General features: G+C 50.6%; 1 protein-coding gene across 2 annotated transcripts in view; it reads left to right on the plus strand.

Moving 5' to 3' along the window:
• Nucleotides 1-13,864, plus strand: part of ATXN7L3 (ataxin 7 like 3) — a 39,409-nt gene extending 25,545 nt beyond the window's left edge. The window contains exons 8-12 of one of the 2 annotated variants that reach the window (XM_060255446.1): nucleotides 479-547; nucleotides 6,274-6,317; nucleotides 8,277-8,348; nucleotides 10,405-10,538; nucleotides 13,704-13,864. In XM_060255446.1, the coding sequence (XP_060111429.1) occupies nucleotides 479-547; nucleotides 6,274-6,317; nucleotides 8,277-8,348; nucleotides 10,405-10,538; nucleotides 13,704-13,855 (471 nt within the window). In that variant the 3' untranslated portion in view covers nucleotides 13,856-13,864. The remainder of the gene's footprint in view (nucleotides 1-478; nucleotides 548-6,273; nucleotides 6,318-8,276; nucleotides 8,349-10,404; nucleotides 10,539-13,703) is intronic. The other variant, XM_060255447.1, reaches the window with a different exon arrangement.
• Nucleotides 13,865-16,153: the final 2,289 nt, after the last annotated feature.

Genomic DNA, 16,153 nt, shown 5'->3' on the forward strand with positions numbered 1-16,153 from the left:
ACAAATGGGGTCTAAGCAGAATTTCAAGGGCCAGGGCACATGCCCTTATTTTCGTAGCTGCGCATGCGCAAATGGGGTCTAAACAGAATTGCAAGGGGCAGGGCACATGCCCTTATTTTCGTAGCTGTGCATGCGCAACTGGGGTCTAAGCAGAATTTCAAGGGGCAGGGCACATGCCCTTATTTTCGTAGCTGCGCATGCGCAACTGGGGTCTAAGCAGAATTTCAAGGGCCAGGGCACATGCCCTTATTTTCGTAGCTGCGCATGCGCAACTGGGGTCTAAGCAGAATTTCAAGGGCCAGGGCACATGCCCTTATTTTCGTAGCTGCGCATGCGCAACTGGGGTCTAAGCAGAATTTCAAGGACTTCAGGGCACGTGGCCAACTTGGGTAGCATGTTGTGCTTGAAGATTCAAAGGGTAATTGCTGTCCCTTATGTACACCCTAAAGCGCCTGTGTGTGTGTGTTCTGCTCTGTAGTACAACAACTCTGCTGGAGTGAACTATGAAACCCTGGGCCCCGAGGAGCTGCGCTTGTTGCTCACCACAGTGAGTTCTTTGTCCTGCATTTCCTTCTGCCTCTTCCTGTGCTCCGCTCTCTCCTACCGTAAGCAACAGCTGTCGTCTGTGGTCAGGGGCAGCCACTGGGGCTTCCAGGGCCCCTGACTGCTCTCCTGCCTGTCTTCCTGCTCGCTTGTTCGTGCCCTTCTTCTGCCTCCTGCCCACTCGCTTTTCTCCTCCCCGGGGAAAGGCATACAGACGGCTGCACGTCCTTCTCTCTGCCGGTTCTGGGTGGCCCCTGCAGCCAGGAGCGCAAACAGAAGCGCCGCTTGGCACATTAAGTGGGCTGTGGGAGGGCTTGCGAACGAATGCCCGAGTTTTGGGGAGTTTGGCCAGATTGGGTTGGGCAGTCTCTGAAGATTTGGGGGTGGGGTTTGAGGAGGGCAGGGACCTCAGTGGAGTATAATGTCATAGACTAGGGATGGCCAAACTGTGGCCCGGGAGACCAGTGTGGCTCTTTCACACATATTGTGTGGCTCTCGAAGCCTCCACCGCCCCGTCTGCCGGCTCGGAGAAGGCATTTCTCTTTAAATCACTTCCCAAGCCATGCTAGCCGGTGGATTGGAGAATGCATTTCAAGTTAACGTTGCTTTCTTTCCACCTCTCCCCCTCCCCATCTGTTTCCTTCCTCCTTCTCTCCGTCCCTCCTTCTTGCAGCTCTCAAACATCTGACATTTATTCTATGTGGCTCTTACGTAACGCAAGTTTGGCCACCCCTGCTATAGAGAAAGCTCAATAAGAATATGATGCCATAGAGTCCACTGCCCCAGACAGCTGTTTTTCCCCAGGGGCATTGATCCCTGTTGTGGAGGAGGAGCTTAAGGGGGAGGTCCCAATGCACTCTGCCTGCCCCCAAAACCTGGAACCACACCTGAACCCCCCCCCCATCAATTCATCCCAATGAGGTGACCTCTAAAATTCAGTGAATGTGAGGGCAATGACCTCATGGTTTATGTATGTGTTCGCTTGCTTCATTTTCTCCCCTTTTTTGGGGGGGGGGGCAGCTTTCATCATTTCCCTCTCCTCCAGTTTACCCTCCCAACAGCCCTGCAAGGTAGGCTAGGTAGATGACTTGGAACACTCCGTGAGAGCTTCAACTAATACATATGTTGAAAACAAAGTTTTAAACCACGGTATTTTTCACATACTGATTTAGAATTATTTAAGTCCATTTTACAACATCCAGTGTTTTTTCATCGTCTGTAGGACTTCCTTGGAAGCAGGAGCCCTGCAAATGAAGAAAAAACAAATCCTTGTAGGAAGTCCTACAGACGAAGAAAAAACATTGCATATTGTAAAAGGGACTGTAAAATAATTCTAAATTAATATGTGAGAAATACTGCTGTTTGAAGCTTTGTTTTCAGTACATGTATTAGTTGAAGCTCTGACGGAGTGTTCTAAGTCATATACCTTACTCATACCTGTGAGCTCACTGCAAGGTAGGTTAGGCTGAGAAGCTGTGGCTCTGTGGTAGAGAATCTGCGTGGTAGGCAAAAGGTCCCAGATTTAGTTCCTGGCATCTCCAGGTGAACTGACCTGGTAGGAGGTGACCTCTGCCTGGCATCCTGGAAAGCCACTGCCTGTCTGAACTTGATGGACCAAGGGCCTTACAAGGCAGCTTCAGGTATCCATGTACACCTTGAGGTCGTGCAGCAAGCTTCCGCGGCAGTGAGGATTCAAACCTGAGTCTCCCAGATCCTCACCCATCGCTCTTGATTACTACAGCCAAGGCTTTTTTGGTAGAAAAAGCCCAGCAGGAACTCATTTGCATATTAGGCCACACACACCCTGATTCCAAGCCAGCTGGAACGGCGTTCCTGGGCATTCCTGCTCAAAAAAAGCCTTGGCTACATAATACTGGGTAAATTTAACCAGAATTGTTCACTGGCTTTAGAATCCCAATTTTTTTAAAGTCTACCTTTATATCTGGCTGCCCCAGTAACATCATAGCGGTCGTATCAGTGACCGGGGCTGTCATTACCCGATAAGGCCTGGAACGCTCGTATCTGCGAGACCCAGACTTCAATCCCAGGATGCTCCAGGGTGGCAGCTCCATTTCTCACTTCCAGGGCCTGCCACCACTGTTCCCTCTAAGCTGCAGAGTCTTGTGAGCAACAATTCTACTTTGTGAGCTCCTGGCCGTCAGGTGGTGAGCTCCTGCATCAATTAGCGTGCTCTCGGGGTCATCCTTCCTGAGCTAAGACAAAAAAATGTGTGAACTGGAGGCTAAAAGTCTGTGAGCTAGCTCACGCTCACTCAGCTTAGAGGGAACGCTGCCGGCCACAGGTGGTACCAATGTTTAGCAGAGCCGCTCACCCCCTGGCTGAACCGGAGCACCTTCTGCAGCGGTTCCTGTCTTGTGGAGTGTCTTTCCTCGGTGTGTCAAGGTTACACCCCTGTTTTTGATGTTTCAGTGCCACCGTGAGGAGTTACTCTTTCCAGATGAGTAACTTTTGGGGGCTGAGATGTACGGCCGGCTCTCCAAGTCAGTTTTTAAATGTTTGTTGTTTTTAGGCTTATCTGAGAGGCGCATTGAAGCAATATGGTAACCACCACCACCCCCCCCAGGAGAAAACAGCAAACCCTGAGCAAGCATTAGCATTGCGATCACCTTGGAGGAGAGCCTGTTGCGCGTTTGCAGCCAAAGACTATTTGGAGCTCACATGCTGTGTGTTGCTGGCTCACGCTATATTTTGCCCCAGTTGGGGGTGAGCGTGGCAGGCAACAAAGGAGGCGGAAGTGGCGCAAACCAAGGCTTCGCTGAATTGTTTCAAAGCCCAGGGAAGGGCTGAGGGAAGCGGCTGGAGGCACAAGCGCACGTGAATGTGTGCCGATGCGATAGCGTTGCTTACTGACCTAAATAAAATTGGCTTTCTAGTCTTTTTCCATCAGCGTCCCTTGAGGTTTTCTTGCTCTTTCCACCGGGAAGAGGCATCGGAAGGGCAGTAGGGAATCTTCCACAATCTCATTTTCATCACTTGTGTGTCTCTGTTGCTTTGGGGTCCCCCCCCCCCCGCCCTGTTTCCACACCTGTTTTGCTCCATCTAGTGGTCACATCAGTATTACAACAATGTATGTCCAGCGCATTTCCCTGCACTTTAAATCTGTAGAGGGAGATGCTGTAAAGAGAAATGCTGTACACGCAGCGATGTAATGTTGAATCAACTACAAGAGCAGGGGTGTCAAACTCATTTGTTATGAGGGCCGGATCAGACTTAAATGAGACCTTGTCGGGCCGGGCCTGCCATGTTGGGCTGGGCCTTGTGTGTTCCTATTTAAGATTGGGTAGCAGAGATATAAACTTTATAAAGGACACAGACAAACACAATTAAAGATTTAGAAAAAAAATCCTTAAAAGATGCTTAAAACCTTAGCACTCGTTGGTCATAAAGGTGCTTTCTTTGTATTTCTCCCATGGGATCCAGGGAACTGGGCAAAGGAAATTCTGGCTCTTTCTTTCCTTCCCCAGGAGACAGAGGAGCTTCAGCCAATAGAAGGGAGAGAGGCTTGGCTCAGTAGCTCTGCTGTGCAATTGAGAGAGCCTAGCAAAGCAAGCTCTGCCTCTCCTCTCCTCCCCTTCCTTTCCTTCCTCAGCCAATGGAGAAAATAGAGGCTTTGCTCTGTAGCTCGTGTGCGATTGAGGAAGCTGTGAAGCAGAAGGGAGCAAGATATAGGGAGAAGGAAGCAGAAGACAGCCAGTTGCTCAGGGGCCTGATGTTTGACACCTCTGCACTAGAGGGAGCAAAGCACACACTTAAAAAGAGAGAGAGAGAAACCGAAGCAAGGGCAACACATAAGCAACGAAAATGAGAATGCGGAGGAGTCTCAGTCTGCTTTATCTTGCAGTGTGTTTAAGTAGGATTGTAAGCCACCTGAAGGCACAAGGTAGCCTCCATGGGTTGCTAATTCTGTTTTATCCATCAACCAGGGGTGGGGGGTGTTGATTGCTCCAGCAGAGACTAAGGAGCCAAGGTCAGAGTAGTGACTCACGCAGAGTTATGCTGCAGCCAGCTTCCTCTGTGGGCGAGTGAGTACTCTTGAGGCTCACAGGGTGTGATTGATTGACTTGCAGTCAACAGCCAGCAGAAACAAACCTAATAAACGTTAACATAAAGAATGCAATGGTACAAATATATATACTTGGGATGGCCAAACTGTGGCTTGGGAGCCACATGCGGCTCTTCCATACATATGGTGCGGCTCTCAAAGCCCCCACTGCCCCGTTGGCCAACTTAGAGAAAGCATTTGTCTCTTCAAAACAGTTCTCCAAGCGAAGTCGGCTGAGGGTTTAGAGAATAAAGTTAAAATTGCTTTCTTTCCCCCTCTGCCATCTTCCTTCCTTCCTTCCTTCCTTCCTTCCTTCCTTCCTTCCTTCCTTCCTTCCTTCCTTCCTTCCTTCCCTCCTTCCTTCCCTCCTTCCTTCCCTCCTTCCTTCCTTCCTTCCCTCCTTCCTTCCTTCCCTCCTTCCTTCCCTCCTTCCTTCCTTCCTTCCTTCCTTCCTTCCCTCCCTCCCTCCCTCCTTCCTTCCTTCCTTCCCTTTCCTTCCCTTTCCTTCCCTTCCTTCCTTCCTTCCTTCCTTCCTTCCTTCCTTCCTTCCTTCCTTCCTTCTCTCAAACATCTGACGTTCATGTCTTGCAGCTCTCAAACATCTGATGTTTATTCTATGTGGCTTTTACCTTAAGCAAGATTGGCCACCGCTGATACGTACACTAAAAAATCCTTGTTACAGCGTTAACATTTTAAAAGTGCAGTGTCCTTTCTGTTTCTTCAAGGAGGCTCAGAAAGATCTTGCTTGAGTAGAATACTTTGTAACTTTCACTGTTGTCTGATGTGATTTATCTATAAGGAGAACAGTAAGATACAAAATTTTATCTCTTTCCGGGAATTTTTTTTATCAGTGGAGACAAAACATCATCATGGACATCTCTGTAAAAAGGACAGTATAAAAGGAAATGCCCTATTATTCAACCTCTGTGTAACCACAAAGATAAATTTGTTCAGGATATGAGATTTCTTTGGTTATCTTCCTTTTAAAAGCCAGTTTGGTATAGTGGTTAAGTGTGCGGAGTCTTATCTGGGAGAACCAGGTTTGATTCCCCACTCCTCCACTCGCACCTGCTGGCATGGCCTTGGGTCAGCCATAGCTCTGGCAGAGGTTGTCCTTGAAAGGGCAGCTGCTGGAATGGCCTGGGATCAGCCATAGCTCTCGTAGGAGTTGTCCTTGAAAGGGCAGCTGCTGTAAGAGCTCTCTCAGCCCCATCCACCTCACAGGGTGTCTGTTGTGGGGGAAGGAGATAAAGGAGATTGTAAGCCGCTCTGAGACTCTGATTCAGAGAGAAGGGTGGGGCATAAATCTGCGGTCTTCTTCCTCCTCTCCTCCTCTTCTGCTTCTATGCACTGGAGGGAGAACATTACAATGCACCTGAGAAAATGCTGATTTTCATTTCGGTACTGTGCAATTTCCTAGATAATTTGCTACTTTGAACTGGCTGTATACTTTCTAACAGAATAGGTATGTTGTCGTATCTCGGTATCTTTAGTTCTTTGGCTGATTTTGTGTATTGCTTTTGTATAGCCCACATTCAGTGAGTTGTCTGGAGCTTCTTAAACGTTAAACTCCTTGGGAGCTGTTTACCATATTGGCTGCAAGAAGTCCATCTACTTCTGTTGCACCACTGTCTTCATGTTGCTCATTTCCTTCCCCCCCCTTCTAGGAATGTGGGGTGATCTCTGAACACACCAAGAAGATGTGCACACGGTGAGTGCTAACTCCCTTCTTGGGATCCACGGGCCTCTTTATCTCTTGCTTCTTTTTCCAATGCGGACCGAAAATGGCTGACAGTACAAAAGAGAACTGCGGGGGTGACGTGATAAGAGGTTTGCAAGATTATGCATGGGATAAGTCCTTTTCTCCCTTTCTCACAATACGAGAACTCATGGACATTCAGTGAAATTGCTGAGCAGTCAGAACGAATAAAAGGAAGTACTTCTTTACCCAAAGGGTGATTAACACATGGAATTCACTGCCACAGGAGGTGGTGGCAGCTACAAGCATAAACAGCTTCAAGAGGGGATTGGATAAGCATATGGAGCAGAGGTCCATTAGTGGCTACTAGCCACAGCATATTGTTGGAACTTTCTGTCTGGGGCAGTGATGCTCCGTATTCTTGGTGCTTTGGGGGGGGGGGCACAGTGGGAGGGCTTCTTGCCCCACTGGTGGAGCTCCTGATGGCACTTGGGTGGTGGGTGGAGCTTGGCTTGTGCCCAGCCATGCTTCGGCCACAGCTGCCAACACAACACAATGATCTTCACTGTGTGTCTGAAGGTAAGCAGTGGCAGCCATTTTGTGTCTGGCTCCACCGCCTGTGGCAGCCATTTTGTGTCTGGCACTTGGTTTTTTTGGCCACTGTGTGACACAGAGTGTTGGACTGGAGGGGCCATTGGCCTGATGCAACATGGCTTCTCTTATGTTCTTATGAACAAACAGTAGACATTGACAAGAGAAAGGGGAAGGGAGAACTAGCTGAGTACAGAGCAGGTCTTCCTCTGTCTCCAGGCTGATCTTCCTGCCAGCTCAAGGCTGCGGCATGCAGGACAACAGCTGTTTGGTTCCTGCTTGTGGGCATGCTTAGGCCTTAAATACCAGAGGAGCAGGAGTGTTGGCTAGATATTCGGCAGCAGGCTAGATATTCGGCGGCAGCAGCTGCTTGCCAGCTAGCTGGCAGCCTCTTCCCTTTTTTCTCTCCTTCTATTCCTTTGTCAGCATTAAGGACAACAGCTGTTTGGTTCCTGCTTGTGGGCATGCCCGGGCCTTAAATACCGGAGGAGCAGGAGTGTTGGCTAGATATTCGGCAGCAGGCTAGATATTCGGCAGCAGCAGCTGCTTGCCAACTAGCTGGCAATCTCTTCCCTTTTTCCTCTCCTTCTATTCCTTTGTCAGTATTAATGACTGCCATGACTTGGAGGTGGGGGAGGTGAGGAATACTTACAACCTATTGAGAATCCAGATTATCTGTGATTGTTTGGAAGTGACTTCCTCCATCTGATAGAAGAAGACCGTAGGCTCTAGGGGCCGCTTGCAGCTGCCTGGCCCGTTTGGGTTACCAGGGGAAGGGCCTTTTCAGTTGTGGCCCCAACCCTGTGATTGCACTCTCGGATGACAACTGTGCCCTGCCCGAATTTTAGTTTCTACTATGCAAAACTGAATTGTTCAGGTTGGCCTTTGGAGGGGTAACCACGTCTCTGGGTTGTTTTAATAGTTGCATGGTGATAGCCACGTATTTTAATATTAACATTTTATATTTGTTTATGTTTTTATTTTTTGTCTTACTGGTTTTAATGTGTAAATCACCATGAAACCCTTGGGATGAGTGGTGACTAAAAAAACCCTAATAATAGTTGGTTTTTTTTTTAAATCTATTTGCTCTGCTTCTGTTACTCACGAGGAGTCTGTGAATTTCTGTGCCCCAATGAGTGGGAATCCTTCCTCCAGCTTCTTCAGCGTCCCCTCCCCTGCAAGCTTAATTTTGCAGCCAAAGAAAAAGAATTGAGCTTGTCAGGCTGCTGTATTGCATGCCTGGTTCCAGTTGCTTTAGAAAAAGGGTGATTTGGGGGTGTGTGTGGGGGGTGTTACTGTCTTTTCCTGGGGAGAGGAATTGTGCCCATCCACCACACATCCCCACTGTCTGATCTTGCCCTCTGTGTTCTTTCCTTGTAGGTCTCTGCGCTGCCCCCAACACACGGATGAACAACGGAGGTCAGTCAGGGTCTACCTCCTGGGACCTTCTGCGTAAGTGTGATGGGATGGAGGCAGGGCGGAAGTGAAGTGGGACATACCCCCATGTTTCATACGCTTTAATACAGGGGTCCCCAACCTTTCTGAACCTGCCAGTCCTTTTAGAATCTCTGACACAGCATTGTGGGAGCAGCCCCAGAATGGCTGCCGCAGGTGGTGGAGCCAGACACAAAATGGCTGCCGCGGGCGGTGGAGCCAGACACAAAATGGCTGCCGCGGGCGGTGGAGCCAGACACAAAATGGCTGCCGTAGGGGGTGGAGCCAGACACAAAATGGCTGCCGCAGGCGGTGGAGCCAGACACAAAATGGCTGCCGCAGGCGGTGGAGCCAGACACAAAATGGCAGCCACAGGCGGTGGAGTGAGACACAAAATGGCTGCCGCAGGCGGTGGAGCCAGACACAAAATGGCTGCCGCAGGCGGTGGAGCCAGACACAAAATGGCAGCCACAGGCGGTGGAGCGAGACACAAAATGGCTGCCGCAGGTGGTGGAGCCAGACACAAAATGGCTGCTGCAGGCGGTGGAGCCAGACACAAAATGGCTGCCGCAGGCGGTGGAGCCAGACACAAAATGGCTGCCACAGGCAGTGGAGCCAGACACAAAATGGCAGCCACAGGGGGTGGAGCGAGACACAAAATGGCTGCCACAGGGGGTGGAGCGAGACACAAAATGGCTGCCGCAGGCGGTGGAGCCAGACACAAAATGGCTGCCGCAGGCGGTGGAGCCAGACACAAAATGGCTGCCGCAGGCGGTGGAGCCAGACACAAAATGGCTGCCGCAGGCGGTGGAGCCAGACACAAAATGGCTGCCACTGCTTACCTTCAGACACACAGTGAAGATCATTGTGTTGTGTTGGCAGCTGTGGCCGAAGCATGGCTGGGCACAAGCCAAGCTCCACCCAGCCCATCCACTTTCTACGTACACCAGGAAAGGTGCCAGTGGGACGCCAAGATGCCCACAGGCACCAAGTTGGGGGGCCCTGCTTTATTATTATTATTATTATTATTATTATTATTATTATTATTATTATTATTATTTATATTCCGCCCATTCCCCTGTGGAGCTGAGTACATCAAATATATGATAATAAAACAATTAAAACCGCTAAAATCATAATAGGTTCAGCTGGAAAGACTCTGAGAGCAGAGCTGTGCTTGTTTTTTTTAAAAAATGATGTTTATTTTGTCTTTTTAAGGGAATAGAGCAGGGGTGGCCAGCGGTAGCTCTCCAGATGTTTTTTTTTTGCCCACAACTCCCATCAGCCCCAGCCATTGGCCATGCTGGCTAGGGCTGATGGGAGTTGTAGGCAAAAAAAAATATCTGGAGAGCTACCGTTGGCCACCCCTGGAATAGAGAATAAACAAAGGGAATGGAGGAAATGCATAAGAAATATAATTACCGGAAACACGATGTAGAGGGCAGTTTTATAGATATTAAGGACATTCCTTGGTCAAAATATATGTGTATATTTTTTTAAAAGTATATGGCATAATAGTTTTAAAAAGGGGGAAAAAACATCTAAGTTGGTATCTGGACATGTCATGCGGCAGTCAGTTCCACAGTCCTGCAGTCTTTCCCCAGAAAAAATTTGATATTTTAATATGAGGGGAAAGTGCGTCTGCAAAGCAATCTTGAGAGCGTGGCTTGGTTACTGAATTTTATGTCAAGTGTAGCAAAATCCTTTTTCTTTTTTTCTTTGCGAAAGGCAAACCAGTTTGTTGGGGAGCAGTGGGGAGCAGGGGTTAGCCAACCATAGCTGTGCCAGAGATTTTGGGGGTGGAGCCTGGAGAGGAGCGGACGGACCTCGGGGGGGGGGGGGCGGGAGGGGGATACACTGCCCTAGAATCCACCTTCCAGAGCAGCCATTTTCTCCGTCGCCCTAGAGATAATTTGTAATCCCAGGAGATCTCCAGCTACCCCCTGGAGGTTAGCAACCCTACTTTTGCCCCATTTTGCTTTAAAGCCGCCGCGCTGGGGAAAGATCCGTGCTACTTGCGGGTGGGGCACCCTACGGCTTCCGCTCCTCTCACACAAACTGCCCCTTTTCCCAGCTCACTTCCTGAGCCGGAAGGAAGTATGGAGAACGACAGTTTTGACGTGGCCGAGAGTCAAGCCCTCATGAACCGGCTGCAGTGGGATGGATCTTCGGACATCTCGCCCTCCGACTCCGCCTCATCGAAAGCGAGTAAGAATGCGGGTGGGCGGATCCGAGGGCAGGTGGTGATCTCAGAAGACTTTGTCAGTAGCCTTGTCTTTCAAAAGCTGCTCCGGGGGTAAGCGTCTTCTGCAGCCTAGGCAAGGCCGAGCAGCTCGCTCGTGGGTGTTTATTTTGCGGCATTCAGTGCAAGACACCGAAAGCCACTGGAAATTCCTGCTCTTTCCCATCACTTCCCTACTCAAACCACACCCAGTTCTGGGGGTTGCTGGCTAATGCAATACCTAGGACCAGGGGTCATTCCATAGAAATAGAGGTGCCGGAGCTCATTAGCACAACTCATTTGCATGTTAGACACCCAACATATGCAAATGAAGGTGTACTCAATGATATCAGCTCAGCATCTACCTTAAAATGCTTCTTGAATTATAATTCTCATAATAAAACCTTACTCCCATCATGCTTTTAAAAATTACTTTCTCCTGTGTGGCCACAGCGGCATGAGGAAGATTTCCATCTGTCTCCTGGTTATTTACCCTTTTTTGGGGGGGGGGGGCGCAAAATATTAGAAAGTGTGTCAGATTTTAAGAGTTTGGCAAAATTCTCCCAGGGGGGTTGAACAATAGAGCCCAGAAGCAAGTATGGGAGTGGGGGGGAGAGAAAGAAAGAGCACAATAAAATGTAGAGGTTCTGGAACTCCGCCCCTGTGAGCTCCTGCCTGTATCCGCCCAATATGTTATGTTATGTCATCTACACTTTCCCCCCAGCAAGCTGGGTACTCATTTTACTAACCTCAGAAGGATGGAAGACAGTCAACCTTGAGCCGGCTACTTGAACCCAGCTTCCGCCAGGATCGAACTCAGGTCGTGAGCAGAGAGCTCAGACTGCAGTACTGCAGCTTTACCACTCTGTGCCACAGGGCTCCTAACTTTGTCCTAGATCAGATTTTATTTATGTTGATTATAGTCTGCTTTTCTTACGAGAACTCAAAGTGGATTACAAATGCTTCTTGGCGAAGGCATTTGGTTCAGCCTGCCTGTCTAGGAGCTTTTGGTCCTTCTCTTCTTTCAAGGAGCTCATACATGATTCTTGCTGCCCCACTTTATCCCCACAATATTCACACGAGGATCAGAGTGCGGGTTAACGGAAGGTCACCCAGCAGGCATTGTGGCAGAGAGTGGATTTCAGCCCCCAACAGCTCGTCTTCTCCAAGCGCTGAACTGGCTCTCTTGCCGAGTGGAGAGTCATTGAGGGGATGAAGTTTCTAAGGGAGGGGCTGCGGCTTAGTGGTAGAGCATCTGCTTGGCATGCAGAAGGTCCCAGGTTCAATCCCTGCCATCTCCAGGTCTGGCAGTAGGTGATGGGAAAGACCTCTGCCTAAGATGTTGGAGAACTGCCGCCAGTCTAAGTAGGAAATATTGATGTTTAAAATTTGGTTTTCAGCAGGGCTTTTTTGTGTAGCAGGAACTCCCTTGCATACCAGGCCACACCCCACTGATGTAGCCAGTCCTCCAAGGACAGGGCCTATTATAAGCTCCAGGAGGATTGCCTATATCAGGGGTGTGTGGCCTAATATGCAAAGGAGATCTGCTACAAAAAAGCCCTGGTTATAGAACTTAAAGTCTGCATGTGATCTACCATCCTGAATTTGCCTGGGGGTGGAAAGTGCTGTCACTTCACAGCTGACATACGGCAACCCGGTGTTGTCCGTTGTGAATGGATGGCAGCAGGGTTATTTTTTTTTAGCAGGAGCTCCTTTGCATATTAGGCCACACCCCTGATGTAGCCAATCCTCCTGGAGCTCACAGTAGGCCCTGTACGAAGAGCCCTGTAAGGAATTCTAGCAGGACCTCCTTTGCCTATTAGGCCACACCCCCCTGATGCAGCCAATCCTCCTGGAGCTTACAGTAGGCCCTGTACGAAGAGCCCTGTAAGCTCTTGGGGGATTGGCTACATCAGGGGTGTGTGGCCTAATATGCAAAGGAACCCCTGCTAGAATTCTGTCACTGGACCCTGTACGAAGAGCCCTGTAAGCTCTTGGAGGATTGGCTCCATCCGGGGGTGTGGCCTAATATGCAAAGGAACCCCTGCTAGAATTCTATCTCTGGACCCTGTACTAAGAGCCCTGTAAGCTCTTGGAGGATTGGCTACATCAGGGGTGTGTGGCCTAATATGCAAAGGAGCCCCTGCTAGAATTCTATCTCTGGACCCTGTACGAAGAGCCCTGTAAGCTCTTGGAGGATTGGCTCCATCCGGGGGTGTGGCCTAATATGCAAAGGAACCCCTGCTAGAATTCTATCTCTGGACCCTGTACTAAGAGCCCTGTAAGCTCTTGGAGGATTGGCTCCATCAGGGGTGTGTGGCCTAACATGCAAAGGACCCCTGCTAGAATTCTGTCTCTGGACCCTGTACTAAGAGCCCTGTAAGCTCTTGGAGGATTGGCTCCATCAGGGGTGTGTGGCCTAATATGCAAAGGAACCCCTGCTAGAATTCTGTCTCTGGACCCTGTACGAAGAGCCCTGTAAGCTCTTGGAGGATTGGCTCCATCAGGGGGTGTGGCCTAATATGCAAAGGAACCCCTGCTAGAATTCTATCTCTGGACCCTGTACTAAGAGCCCTGTAAGCTCTTGGAGGATTGGCTCCATCAGGGGTGTGTGGCCTAATATGCAAAGGACCCCTGCTAGAATTCTATCTCTGGACCTTGTACTAAGAGCCCTGTAAGCTCTTGGAGGATTGGCTCCATCAGGGGTGTGTGGCCTAACATGCAAAGGACCCCTGCTAGAATTCTGTCTCTGGACCCTGTACTAAGAGCCCTGTAAGCTCTTGGAGGATTGGCTCCATCAGGGGTGTGTGGCCTAATATGCAAAGGAGCCCCTGCTAGAATTCTATCTCTGGACCCTGTACTAAGAGCCCTGTAAGCTCTTGGAGGATTGGCTACATCAGGAGGGTGTGGCCTAATATGCAAAGGAACCCCTGCTAGAATTCTATCTCTGGACCCTGTACTAAGAGCCCTGTAAGTTTTTGGAGGATTGGCTACATCAGGGGTGTGTGGCCTAATATGCAAAGGAGTTTCTGGTACAGAAAAAAAAAGCTCTGATTTTCAGCACCAGGCACCGGAATCCAGAGGCAAAGGCTTAGTCGGTGTCCACCCACCCCAGCGACTTTTGACCGCCTCTTTTCTCCCCCCCTCCCCAGGTACAAACAACTCAGAGTCCCGAAAAACCAAAAAGAAGAAGCCTCACATGAGCCTAGTGGGTGGTGCTCCCGGAATGAGCTCCAGTAAGAAGAAGCTGAAGCCCAAACCGCTCGCACCTCCGACCCCCAGCCTCTACGACGACATCAACTGAACGACTTGATGGGGACAGTCAAGAGAAAACGGGGGTAGTGGGACCCGCGCCGGCGCCCTTGGGACCCAGTACAGAGGAAGGGAGATAAAGACTACGCATCTTCTCTTCTCTCACACTTTTTTTTTTTTTTACGAACTGAAGAGAGGCGGCCGCATGACTCCCCTTTTCCTCCTCACCCCTACCCCCTTCCGGCTCACCTCGCGCGGCTCACCTTCACGCCCGTCGGATGTGGAACGCAAGCACTGGGGGCACCCACCTCTTCTGGGGTTAAAGGGGTGGGCGTGGTTTGAGGCGGGGCCTTGAAGACGGGCCGTGCCTCTGTTGGCCAGGGCGTGGCCATCCCCCCTCCCCTTCCGCACGTTTCTATTTATTGTGGTGTTGGTGGACGTTCAATCATGGCTATTTACACAGTGGCATCATATCGCTTAGCAATGCTAGAGATGGCGGGGTGTCGGGCTTTTGTCTCCCCGCGGCCTTTGGCAGACATCACTTGGGAAGGAGCAGAAGGGTTTGTGGGAGGGGGGGGGACGCTGAAAAACGATCGCTGCCCTCCAGTTCCGGCCCTTCTGTCTGCCTCGACTCGAGAGCGGCATGGAGGGAGAGTTGGCCCTCTCTCTCTCTGGGCTCCCGCTGCGTCCAGCTGTCGGAAGGGCAGGGTTTGCAGATGGCGGCCAAAGCACGCTACGGCAGCTCCACCCGCTTGGCGCAGATATGGAGTGCGGCTTGCAGCAGAGACTTCCTGTGGGGTGGGGGGGCGGGGTGATTCGCGACTGTCGTCGTCACCCATTTCCCGATCGGGGCTTCATCTTCCAAGATCCAGTATAAAAACGGTGTTACGGATGGAGCAGCTCCCTTTGCGTGCATGGTGAGAAGCTAGCGAAGATATCGGTTTCCCCGCTCATGGGTTAAGACCCAGCCGCCTGCCATCTACTTGGCCTGCTTACGGAGAGCCAGCGGCAGGCACTGTTCTGCACATATCTTGTACGCGAGGGTAGTCTTTGTACACAGTGAAGGGCTGCCCCCTTCCCTCAGTCTCGTCGAGGGCCACGCAGCTCTTTTTAACGTCTCCCAGGAGAAAGTTCACGGGGACCAGAGGGAACCGCTGGATCGTGGCCCAGCGTGGTGGACATGAGCAGTCGCTTTCGTCATTGATAATTCAGTGAATCTAAGGAACCCTCGCTGGGGGGCTGACAGCCAAAGAGGTTGGGGGGTAGATGGGGTGAAGTCCAGAAGGAGAAATGTGAGCTCTCGCCAAATGCAAGATGCCCTTTCTCTTCTTTTGTACGGCCGTCCCCACAGCTCTCCTTTCTGGTTCCGGTTTTATCCCTTCTGCAAATACCTGCGGTTTTAAAATCTAGCGCCACATACCCTGGCAGTCCTACAGATCTGTAGATGGAAGCTTGAAACCTTGGAGCCGAGCTAATTTTTAGTCATCTTTCCCGACACCAATACCACCTGCAGGCAGAAGGGAGCGCGTTTGCGGAACAACTGTTACCGCACAGTTGCCCTCCCCCCAGTAATAGTGCTGGGTATTCGGCATCTTTTTTCCCTGGCTATCTTTAGTTGCTTTGGGCGTCCAAGCCTTCGTCTCCCTTCTGTTTCCGTGTGTAGGGTAGGTTCTGTTGCCCTGCAGCTACTGAGCACGGGATGCAGAGGGCCTAGGGGGCTGGACTAAGAGGCGGGAGCGCCTGCAACCAGCAAGCAAAGTTGGCGTTAATGCATGTTCGTCTCTCTCTCACACCCACTTCCCTACTGTGGCCATGAGCTGGGTCTAGGGGCTTGAAGAGTCCTGGGCAGAAGGGATTTGGAGGGAGGGGGGGGAACTTGCCCAGAGCTGCTCTTGCAGGAGCGTCGCCCGGCCGCCCGAAGCCAAGCCCACGCTTTGCCTTAGCGTTTTTGAAAATACAGTTCTGCGCCCCAGTAAGCCGCACGAGCCCTGTCAGTCGACGCAACCCCACACGAAACTTGATCGTATTTAAGTGAATTATCTTGGAGGAAGTTGAATCGGGGGGCGGGGTGGACAGAGAGGTGCTTTGGGCCGCACCGCGTTCAGTTGTTCTTCCCCGCCAGACAGCAAACAGCGACGCAGTTGATTGTGTGCAAAGGCTGCATTGACTTTTAAATTCTACACTCAACGCAAAGGACTTGGGGGACCGGAGAGCTTTGCCTGACCTCCACGTTGGCAACTCGAGCCACAAGGATTGCGAGAGAAAGCTTGGGAGGTGTAGCCTGCGAGGACCTTTTGAGCATGAGCTTTTGTACGTGGAGGGAAGGATCTGGCTCGCCTTTTTTTTTTTT

This window comes from Heteronotia binoei, chromosome 15, assembly GCF_032191835.1.
Source record: "Heteronotia binoei isolate CCM8104 ecotype False Entrance Well chromosome 15, APGP_CSIRO_Hbin_v1, whole genome shotgun sequence".
In the NCBI taxonomy this organism is placed as follows: Eukaryota; Metazoa; Chordata; class Lepidosauria; order Squamata; family Gekkonidae; genus Heteronotia; species Heteronotia binoei.